This window comes from Chiloscyllium plagiosum, unplaced genomic scaffold (genome assembly GCF_037043375.1).
Source record: "Chiloscyllium plagiosum isolate Xiang-an unplaced genomic scaffold, Cpla_swu_hap1 HiC_scaffold_28, whole genome shotgun sequence".
Lineage (NCBI taxonomy): Eukaryota > Metazoa > Chordata > Chondrichthyes > Orectolobiformes > Hemiscylliidae > Chiloscyllium > Chiloscyllium plagiosum.
The window spans coordinates 33,653,881-33,666,018 of NW_028270166.1; the positions used below are offsets into that span (position 1 = coordinate 33,653,881).

The window sequence follows — 12,138 nt, forward strand, 5'->3', positions numbered from 1 at the left end:
AGGACTATCTCGATGCTGTAGGACTCTAAGCTGACTTTAAAAGCTCTCCTGAATCCATTTTAAAACTTCACCCTCTCTTAGGCTTTCACACTTTCTCTAACCCAATTAATGTTGTGCAAGTTAAAATCCTGCACTATTATTTTTATATTTCTCCTCTCAGATTTGCCTTCAGATCTTCTCTCTCTCTCCCTCTGATTGTTTGCAGGTCCTGGCAATGTAACTGCTTTCTTTTTGTTTTCATGTTCTATTCAGATGAACTAACTTGAGGGCCCTAAGGTATCATGCCTTCCTAATGATAATTGTCTCCTTGATCAATTTGTAATACAACCTGTTCTTTTACATCCCTCCCAGTCTCACCTAAAGATTAAAAAAATTGCATATTGAGCTGCTCACCCTCCATCATGACTCCAGAGACAGCAATGATATCATATTCTTGTGTGTTATGGTTCGATAGTGGATTCAGTGCAATGTAACAAAAAAACTGTGATCCAAATTAACACGTTTATTAGCAGTAATACATAGATATTAAGCAATGATAAATATGTTAGCCAGTAAATTTATTCATTATGCAGTAGTAAATATTTTAAGCAGTGAATATATATATATATATGTATAAAGCAGGAAATGTGTATTGACGAGTCTCATACTCTTCCACTCATGGGGGACCCTGCTTTATGGCTAGTCTGGAGAATCCAGGTTTCCTGGCACCATTCGTGATCCCGGTCCAAGGTGAAGTCCAACAGCAAGTAACACGTGTGTTCGGTTGGCAACAAGTCTCACTACCTTCTTACCTTTGTCAATCTCAGCCCAAGGTGAAGTCCACAGATATTAGTACTATTCTAAATCTAGTACTATTTGCTGTATTACCATTTCATGGTACTTTCAGCATGTTTCCAGATATTCTGTTATACAGAAAAACATTGCCAGATATTGCCATGTGATGGCCCAACAGGACAGTTCTCACAGATAATTTAGTATCTTGTGGTTGGTCCCTCAGTCAAAACTGGTTGATTTTGCATTAAGCCTCTTTTCCATGTACTTTTCACCTTATTTCAATTGCTCGGTGTCATGTCCAATTAACCCTTAGTGATTAATTCTTCATGATCGGATTTGAAGATATCATTTTTAATCCTACCACTACAATGTGTAAATCAATATTCTCAACTCATCTGTCTTACTTGCAAGACCCCTTGCATAAATGCCATCAGTTTTCCCATGCTCCCTTGTGCCATAACTTGACTGTACGACCGGACTGACTTGCTTTTTCCTCCATACTTGTCTGTGCATCACCCCTTACTATACCTCTGCTTGACATCCTATCCCCCTGTTGAAGTAGTGGGAAAAAAGGATGCAGACCATTCAATGGCCCTCTAATGACCAGTTCTGAGGAAGCATATTGACTGAAAATGTCAAATTCTTTTCTGATGTTATGGAACCAAACACTAATGGAAGGAGAGAGATCTGCTTCCCTCTTTGCTCCAGGATTGCCAACTCTGATTGTTCCTATATTCCAGGAGTTTTTATTTCTTGCCCTTCTTCCTCCACACTTCCATAAATGCACCACTAGTCACCTGATGCATCTACCCTTCAGGGTGTATTGCCATCCAAGAGCATTCATAATACAAATGCGCTGATATGGAAATTTGTGGAGTGAAAAATAGAGAGGAGGATAGCCTTAGATTACAAGAGGATTCGTACAGGCTGGTCAGAAGGGTTGATTAATGGCAAATAGAATTCAATCCATGTAAGTATGAGGTGATGCTGTTGGACTGGAGAAACAAGAGCACACCAAGGATCAGAAGAACTGGTCCACTGGTCCCTTAAGTTTGCAGAACAGTTGAATAAAGGGTTTAAGAAGGCAAGTGCTACACATGCCTTTATTAGCCATGGCAAAAAGTTTAAGAGCAGGGAGGTTATACTGGAACTGTATAAAATGTTGGTTAGGCCACAGATTAATTATTGTGTGCAGTTCTGGAATCCACATTCTAGGAGGATGTGATTGCTCTGGAGAGGGTGCACATTGATTTACCAGGATGTGGCCTGGGATAGAGAGTTTTAGTTATCAAGGGAGATTGGATAGACTGAGGTTGTTGTCCTAAGAGCAGGGGAGACTTTTGCGGGGGTGAGGTGGGGGCAGGGGGGAGACATGATTGAGATGCATAAAATTTTACCAGCAACAGACAAGAGTGGATTGAAAGTAATATTTCTCTTTGGTGGAGGGATCAAGGACCGGGGCATACATTTGACAGAATGGGTCAGAGGTTTGGAGGACACGTGAGGAAAACCTTATTCACCAGAGGGTGATAGGAATCTAGAACTCACAGCCTCTAAGAGTGGTAGAAGCAAAAACCTTCATAACATTTTAAAAAGTGTTTAGATGTGCACTAGCTAAGCCAAGGCATAAGGTTATTGCCTAAGTGCTGGACAATGAGATTAGAATAGTTTGGTGGGTTTTTGTTTACTGGAGTTGACTTAATGGACCAAGAGCCTTTTTCTGTGTAGACCTCTATATCTCAAGGTTGTTGGTGACATGAATGGTTCTGACTGAATACTTTTCTTCCATCTCCAAACTAAGAAGTGAACATGTCCAACAGGACAATACCTTATTTGCCTTAATGACTTCTCCACTTGATTGCTTGTGGCATTGTCCTGAAGATTGACCCCAAATTCCTGGAGACTTTTCAGGTCAATCCTGGAGTGTTAGCTGTCCCATCCTTACCTGCTGACAGACTTTGTGATTCACTTCCTATCAAATCTCCAGCATTCCGTGTGAGTTTAATTGTTAAAGATGTGGAGCAGTGTGCACAGTATTTCCCCAGAAGCTGACACATGACCATTTCACTCTCAGGGTTGGGGGTGGGGAGGGGACACGTGACCGGCGCCGCGCAAACCGCGATGACGTCGGACGCACGATTCGACGTCCGGAGCTAGAGTCGGGCCTAGTGGTTCAGGCTTTTCCGGGCAGTCGACTCGGAAGTCCGGTCTGTGGCTCAGGAGGGAACTGGGGGTCGGCGTCTGAATCGATACTGAGGCCGAACGGGAGCAGCCCTGATTTATTCCAGGGACGGCAGGCCCGGAATTGGATGGTGATTCGGCTGCTTGAGTCGCTCGCCCTGGGGCCAGGGGCAGGGCCGGGTTGACCAGGAGCGGGACTGGGCTCTCTGCGTCCAGGCTAGTGACTGGGATTCACTGTAAGAGAGGAGCCCGCCTTCCCCAGAGCTGTACATTTATACCTTTATTACATTCACTCCTCTCCCCCGCTTCAAGGAACATGCTCAACGTTGATGCTTCACTTATCCCGGATGGATAGTGTTAATGGGAGATTAATATGAACAAGCAGGAAGGTGTCACTGAGGCTGATAACCCCCCACTGACTTCAAGCCAATGTATGAATGGGGTTAGGATGGGTGATCAAGAACTGGAAAACGATGAAGTCAGTGTGGAAAGTAGTCTAACCGAGGTCGATAAAGATGTTTCTCAGGAAAACCATGGCAGCTGGGATGCTCATGGAGAGAGCCTGGAGGAAGATTTTAATGGTGATGAGCACTGTGCGCTTTTAAACAAAGATGTTAGTGAGCAAGACAACTCCCTGGACACCATGCAACTAGAAAACACATTGAGTGAAGCAGGTGCTTCTGTGCACTTGTCAGACCTAACAACAGATTCTGAAAACAATTTGATTGGAATTCATATGATAAGCTTAAGTTCAGAAATTGATAACATAGAGAAGACTTCAGATCTTCAAGATAATGAGGATGATGATCACTGTCAGATCAAATTGCTTTTGAGTCAGTTACGCCGCTATGAGCAGGGCACAGGGACCTTAGGAAGCAAAGCAAAGCTGTCGGATGGTTACAGTTTAGAAAGTGGTGGCAAACTAACAATAGATACTGAAAGTGATTCATTGACCAATGATAACAGGCAATTATTTGACACAGTTAACCACCAGGATGTTTTAACTGAGGTGAGTCATGAGCCTTTAATGTCTACTGAGAGAATTAGAAGACCTGCAATGAAAGACCTGCTTCATCAAGGCAATGAATCAACCCAATTAAGCTATCCAGGCTCAAAGTTTGGTGTTATTGGCAATGTGATATGTAGTGATCAGTCTACAAATGCATTCAGTCACGCTCCTGAAAGAACTGTTGAAAACAACACAACCTCACGAGAAGTTTCCACTGGGAATGTGGTTGGTCAATCTGAGAAAAACACTGATGAAATGCTCCAGCACCAACAGACTCTGGATTTATGTGCAAGCAGTGATGGGGCAAATGATGACTCAAGCTCTTTATATTGTGGACCATTATATAGGCTAAAGAAAGACTGGAAGAAAGAGGGAGAGGCATTGTCTTTGGCCATTAAAGAGTTAAAAGAAGAGGTTGAGAATATTAGCAAATCCTTTCTTCCTGAAGATGATGTTGAGCACACTGATGTGGCAAATCGAGGTGCTTGCCACACAGAAAGCAGTATCCATGAACATGATCGTCAGGTAAGGAAAAGCAGTCTGAAAAGACTATTACACAATGACATGCAAGTATATGAAATAGAAACTGAAGGCCATTTAAACCTTTGTGCTTGTTCTGTTGTTTGATAAAATCATGGCTGATCTGTGTGTTTCAAGTTTCACCTTCCCATGTCCCCTGATAACCTTTGATTCCCTTGTCTAACAGGAAAAAAACACAATCACACCACTTCCATTGTCTTCTGTGCAGAGAATTCCAAAGTCATATAACTCTCAGGAAAAAAAACTCCTCTGTGCTCAAAGGATGACCCCTAATTTATGTATCCCTTAATTCTGGACTTATCCACAAAAGGAAACATCTTTTCTGCAGCTACCTTGTCCAGAGCATTTAGGGTCACATATAGTTCAAGCAAATCATCTCTCTTTTACACTCTGGTGGAAATAAACCAGATCTGTCTGACTTATCTTCTTAAGACAACCCACTGGTTCCATCTCGTAAATCTCTTCTGACCTCCAATCTAATGCAACTCAGACTAAAGAAAAACAAGAAATAAGAACACAAAATGGGGCAAATGCTCCGCAGGGCTTGCAAAGTCTGGAGAGGGAAAAACAATGTTTCAAGTTTCAGCAGAATGCAACATTATGTATTCTAGCTTTGACTCAGGTAAAATAAATTGGGACAGCTACAGGTCATGGTCTAAATGATTGTGGGTTCAATGGTTGTGAACTATCAATAATCTAGGATTAAATTGGCAAGCTCTCTCTTCAGCCTGAGTGTAAGGTGCAGGAAATTGATTTCTCACTGGTGAGATATTGGTGCTTTCTGTGATTGGAGCTGAAATATGTCACTAGGATCATGTAGAAGTGGTTTTGCAACACAATGGATCCTGTGATGATGTGCATAACTAGGCTTGGCTCGCTGACTATCTGAACCTTATGGCCCTGAAAATGCTGGCCAGCCAGTGACACCCACATCCCATAAGTGAATAAAGAAAATAAATGACACTAGGGATAGCCTTCGTGTCTGTCTCAGGAAGCTCAAGATTTGTATTACAGTGAAGTGTAATTCAGTCTTGATGACTTTCTACAGTAACTCTTGGAGATTTCCTGTGGTGTTAATTACTGAGCGTGCTGGGTGCTGTATGACATGGTCCAGCTGAGTTGTACCTGTGATTTTCCAGATTAATTACTGACTAGTTAGATGAATGCTATTAAAGAAAAATCTGACAGTAGAAGCACCTAGCAAGAAAGTAGAGGAATTAAACAGTTGGTACTGTAGGAATCCACAGTATTGCTTCTGTCCATTCAAATATTCCAACGTTAGATTTGTTTTGCTTTAATTCATTGGCAGTATCAGAGCCAATTTTGTACATGGTCCAGCAGTAAACCCTAAGCAAAGGGAGGCTACAAACTTCAACAAACACTGAAAATTTTTAGAAAGATATCTTTAAAAGTATGAATTTGCATATCCGTACTAATAATTGTACGTTTGTGTCTAATATTTAGGATATCTTGTTCCTGGGGACATCTTGGGGTGGCACAGTGGCTCAGTGGTTAGCACTGCTACCTCACAGCACCAGACATCTGGGTTTGATTCCAGCCTCGGGCGACCGTGTGTGTGGAGTCTGCATGTTCTCCCTGTGTCTGTGTGGGTTTCCTCCTGGTGCTCCGGTTTCCTCCCACAATCAAAGGATGCAGGTTAGATGAATTGGCCATGCTAAATTGTGCAGCGTGTTCAGGTATGTGTAGGTTGGATGCTTTGATCAGGGGAAATGTAGAGTAATAGGTGCAGGGGAATGGGTCTGGGTGAGATACTGTTTGGAGGGTCGGTGTGGACTTGTTGGGCCAAATGGCCTGTTTCCACACTGTACGGATTCTAATTCATATTTTTGAAAGCAATCAGGCATACAAGAATTTGATTTGATTTATTATTATTATTATATACCTAGATACACTGAAAAGTATTGTTTGGCATGCTCCCTAGACAAATTATATCTCATACCTACATTAGGGTAATAGAACAGAATGTAGAGCATATTGTTACAGCTACAGATTAGGTGCAGAGAAATATCAACTAGATTATCATTAATAGTATTTACAGTGCAAACAGGCCATTCAGCAACACAGGTTTGTGCAAGTACATCTTACCTCCCTTTAACTTGGCCTATCACCATATCCTTCCATATCCTTACATAACTAATCTTCTTTCAAACACGTCCATAATGTTTGCCCCATCTACGTGGAAGGGAGTGAAATAATGACTGGACCTTGTACCTATTTGGTGCCCTGACTGATTGCAGCAGATTCTACTTAGACAGTTTATTTACCAGCAAACCAAGGATTCAGACAGAATATTCTATGTGTTCAAACAGAAATAGTTAAACCACCTCAAACATTTTGAATAAATGTAATTGCTTTTACTTTGTTATTAAATGTCTTCATTTTTAAATTACAGCCAAGGAAGAAATTTTCTTATCCTGCATTTAAAGAAGGTAATCTTCAAATATCTGTCTATATTTACTGTACAGTGAGTCAGATTCGCCAAGAAAAAGGTGAGAAGTACATTGTTATGGCACCTGTTACAACCTCCGAACATCCCAAAGCACTCTACAACCAATGAAGAACCTTTGTTTTTGTAAGTGTTGATATTGTTGTAATGTAGCAAACACCACAGCAACTTTGTGCACAATAAGACCCTACAACGAGAGAATCTGTTTTAATGCTGTTTCTCAAGGGCTAGTTCATACCCATGACAGTGGGAGAGCTCAACTATTGTTCTTCACTTAATGGCGTAGGTGAACTGTTTTAGTCCTTTCTCAAAGGAAAGAGATGCTGGCATTCGAGGCAGTTAAGGGAAGGTTCACTAGATTAAATCTAATTAATCGATTAATTCAATAAGGGATTTAAGGGTTATGGGGATAAGGCAGGAAAATGGAGTTGAAGATTATCAGATCAGCTGTGATCTCATTAAATATCAGAGCAGATCTGATAGGTTGAGTGGCCTAGCTAGACCATAAGACATTAGAGCAGAAATCAGGCCATTCGGCCCATCGTTCTGCCCTGTCAATCAGTCGTGGCTGATATGTTTCTCAACTGCATCCTCCTGCCTTCTCCCCATAAGCTTTGATCCTCTTAACAATCAAGAACCTATCCATCTCTGCCTTAAATATATTTAAATTACCTGGTCTTCACAGCCTTCTGGGGCAATGAATTCCAAAGATTCACCATGCTCTGGCTGAAGAAGTTTCTGCTCATCTCTGTTCTAAAGAGTCTTTCCTTTACTCTAAGGCTGTGCCCTTGGGTCCTGGTCTCTCCTACCAATGGAAACATTTTACCAAAGTCCACTCTGTCCAGGCCTTTCAGTATTCTGTAAGTTTCAATTACATCCCCCCCCATCCTTCTAAACTCCATCGAGTATAGACCCAGAGTCCTCAAACGTTTCTCATATGTTAAGCCTTTCATTCCTGCGATCATTATTGGGAACCTCCTCTGGACCCGTTACATCGTTCCTGAGATATAGGGCCCAAAATTGCTCTAAATATGGTCTGATCAGAGCCTTCTAAAGCCTCAGAAGTACATCCCTGCTTTTATATTCTAGTCCTCTCAAAATAAATGCCAACATTGTAATTTCTTTACTAACTACTGATGCAACCTGCAAGTTAACCATTAGAGAATCCTGGACTAGGACTCCCAAATCCCTTTGCATTTCTGAATTTTCTCCCTATTTAGAAAATAGTCTATTCCTGTCTTCGTCCTACTAGAGTGCATGGCCTTACACTTTTCCATGTTGTATTCCATCTGCCATTTCTTTACCTACTCTCCTAACTTGCCTAAATCCTTCTGCAGTCTCCCCGCCTCCTCAATATTATCCTGTCCCTCTACCTATCTTTGTATCATCTGTAAATGTATTCAGAATGACCTCCGTATTTTCATCTAGATCATTAATGTATAAAATGAAAAGTTCTGGTCCTAACACTGACCTTTGTGGAACACCACTATTCACCGGCTACCATCCTGAGAAGGACCCTCGTATCCCCATTCTCTGCTTTGTGTCAGACAGCCAATCTTCTATCCATGTTAGTACCATGCCTCTAACACCATGGGCTCTTATCTCGTTCAGCAGCCTCCTGGGCTGAACCTTGTCAAAGGCATTCTGGAAGTCTAAGTAGGTAACATTCATTGGCTCTCCTTTGTGTAATCTGCTCATTATCTCCTCAAATAACTCTAGCAGATTTCAGGCATGACCTCCCCTTGATGAAACCATGCTGACTTTGCCTTATTTTACCATACACATCCAAGTATTCAGAAATCTCATCCTTCACAATGGACTGCAAAATCTTAATGACTAAGGTTAGTCCAATTGGCTGTAATTTCCTTTTGTTTGCCTTACTCCTTTTTTAAACAGGGGAGTTACATTTAGCAATTTTCCAGTCCTCTACCCCTGACTTCAATGATTCCTGAAAGATCACCAACTCTGGCATGTAGTCCATCTGGTCCAGGTGATTTATCCATGTTCAGGCCTTTCAGTTTTTCTAGCACCTTCTCTTTTACGATGGCCACCATACTCACCTCTGTCCCCCAACTTTCTTGAAGTTTTTAGGATGTTATTTGTGTTCCACCCTGAAGACTGATACAAAGTACTTGTTCAGTTCCTCCACTATTTATTTGTTCCTCATTACTACTACTTCAGAGTCATTTTCCAGTGGCCCAGCATCCACATTTGTCTTTCTTTTGCCCTTTATATTTCTAAAGAGACTCTTGCTATCTTCTTTAATATTACTGGCTAGCTTACCCTCCTATTTAATCTTCTTCCTTATTTCTTTCTTCGATGTCCTCTGTTGGTCTTGTTAGGCTTCCCAATCCCCTGGCTTCCCACTGCCCTTTGTTATATTATATTATTTCACTTTTGCTTTTATGCCATCCCTGACTTCCCTTGTTAGCCATGGCTGCCTCATCCTGTCTTCAGCATGCTTCCTTTTCCTAGGGGTGAATTTTTGCTATGTCTCCTGAATTACTCCCCAAAACCCCTGCCATTGCTGTTCCATTGTCTTTCCTGCCATGCGCCTCTCCCAGTCAATTTTGGTCAGCTCCTTTCTCATGCCTCTATAGTTGCCTTTACTCAACTGTAATACCGTTACGGGGGGAGGTGGAGGGGGTCAAGAATGTGGTGCTGGAAAAGTATAGCAGGTCAGGCAGCATCCAAGGAGCAGGAGAATTAATGTTTCGGGCAAGAGCCCTTCATCAGGAGGGCCGTTACATCGATGATACCGTTACATCTGATTTCAGCTTCTCTTTCTCAAATTGCAGGGTAAATTCTATCATATTATGGTCACCTCCTCCTGAGGGTTCCTTCACCTTAATTTCAATTATCAGGTTTGCCTCATTGCACAACCTTAAATCCAGGATTGTCTGGTCCCTAGTGGGCTCCTCCATAAGCTGCTCTGAAAAGCCATCTCATAGACATTCCACAAATTCCTTGTGATCTACTACCAACTTGATTTTCCCAGTCTGTCTGCATATTGAAATCCCCCATGATGACTGTAACCTTGCCTTTCTTAGACACCTTTTCTATCTCCTGGTGTATCTTGTTGCTCATATCCTGACTACTGTTTGGAGGGTTGAACGCAACTCTCATTATGTTTTTCTCACCTTTGTGGGTCCCCAATTTTACCCATGCAGGTTCTACATCATCTGACCCTACATTGTTTTTCTTCCATTGATTTAATTTCATTTCTCACTACTTCTGCTGCTACATTTTATGGATTCTGAAATGAGGGAGCATATGTAGTTTCTAGATTACTAGATTACTTACAGTGTGGAAACAGGCCCTTCGGCCCAACAAGTCCACACCTACCTGCTGAAGCGCAACCCACCCAGACCCATTCCCCTACATTTACCCCTTCACCTAACACAGCGGGCAATTTAGCATAGCCAATTCACCTAACCTGCACATTTTTGGACTGTGGGAGGAAACTGGAGCACCCGGAGGAAACCCACGCAGACACTGGGAGAATGTGCAAACTCCACACAGATAGTCGCCTGAGGCGGGAATTGAACCTGGGTCTCTGGCGCTGTGAGGCAGCAGTGCTAACCACTGTGCCACCGTGCCGCCCAAACAGGTTAACAGTGATGTTCACTGGATCAACCATGAATTGTTTGTCCAAAGAAGTAGCAAATCTAATCAGAGAAGATGTCAAATTCTTGGTCAATAATAATTTAGGTGATTTCCACAGACTTCCACAATTTGCCATAGCACCTCCTGGGTTTAAGAGGGAGGAGCTGGAAGTTAGATTTCCTGCTTCTAATCATTATTTACCAATTCCTGCTGGAAAGTATGTTTGTGTTGATTTCAATTGAAGACTATTTCATGTTTGGTTGTAATGGATTTTAAGATCAGAAAGTCTAGCGCCGTTTATTGCGCTGTTGCACTAAGCGTATTCACAAGGGCAGGTCATGGAGGACATCCGGTATCTACATAATCCATACCTTGTGTCTTCGGGAGAGGGAGATGAATGATTTGAAATGTAATAAGGTGTAACGGTGCTATTGTTCTTTATCCCCATGAAGTGTCAGGACCCTGTGATTCCGAGGATCTCCTTGATGGAATCATATTTGCAGCGAGTTACCTTGGATCAACTCAGCTCTTCTCTGACAAAAATCCATCAACGAATGTTCGCATGTCACAAGCACAGGAAGCAGTGGGGAGGATAAAGGTACTTGTGAAAAGTAGTCTAATTAATATTTCTTTTGAGCATGTTTTTAAATGTCAGCAGCTTGCATTGTAATATACTATTCATTTGAAGTTAGAGCAGCATTCTTCTGCTGCTACTGCTGCTGCTGTGTTCATTGTGATATCGGTCAGACAGACCAAGAGGTTGCTGGTGGTTTGGTACTTAACCTGTTCTTTTAACTGACCTTGGATGTAATACAATAAGTCCTCCCTTAATGTTGACTCATTTACTGTTGTTCTGCTGTAATATCATTAATAAAGTAGTGGTCAGTTTCCCTACTTAATGTTACAAGTTTCACTTCTAATTTTGGTGGGCCTCCCGCTTATGTAATGTTTACCCCGCCCCCCCCCCCCCCCCCCCAGAGTTTCTACTCCCTCTTCTGGAGTCCCTCATTTTCCCTGCAATTCACCCCAACACCCTCAAAAAGAACAAACTCCTGTTTCCACCATCCATTCCCTTTTTTTTTGAAGTCCCCAGTGTCTAATGTGTCCACTGGGTACGACAGTCCTTCTCTGTGTGGTTCCCTGACCTAATGCTTGCTCCTGCCCTTTCTACTAATCCCTCTGCATCAAGAGTCCTATTCCTGACCTTTGTTCTTACCTTTAAATTTCCCAAAGGCTTTGCCACCATCTCCTCGGCTGATTCTCCTCTTCTGGCTCCCATTTTGAAGTCTTGGGTAGAAGCTAGTCACTGCAGTAGTTCTGGGAATTCAGTCCTGCCTGCACCAACAAACTTCTGCCACTTGATGGAGCTTTATCAATCTAAAGCTACTCTAGCCAAACTGTAATGTTAATTTATTAAGCATAAAAACATACAGTAAAAGTTGAATAAGGTATATGCATATCTTCTTTACTTTGAAATTTTTTTAAATGTAAAGATTATTTTGTATAGGCATTGGGAATGAACAGCATTTAAACTTACAATGTTTTAGGCTTACTATGTTCT

General features: G+C 41.9%; 1 protein-coding gene across 2 annotated transcripts in view; it reads left to right on the forward strand.

Annotated features, from left to right (window-relative positions):
* Positions 1-2,935: 2,935 nt before the first annotated feature.
* LOC122565245 (amyloid-beta A4 precursor protein-binding family A member 1) overlaps positions 2,936-12,138 on the forward strand; it is a 28,075-nt gene continuing 18,872 nt past the window's right edge. The window contains exons 1-3 of one of the 2 annotated variants that reach the window (XM_087976103.1): positions 2,936-4,489; positions 6,918-6,954; positions 11,030-11,175. In XM_087976103.1, coding sequence (XP_087832229.1) covers positions 3,329-4,489; positions 6,918-6,954; positions 11,030-11,175 — 1,344 coding nt within the window. In that variant the 5' untranslated portion in view covers positions 2,936-3,328. The remainder of the gene's footprint in view (positions 4,490-6,917; positions 6,955-11,029; positions 11,176-12,138) is intronic. The other variant, XM_087976102.1, reaches the window with a different exon arrangement.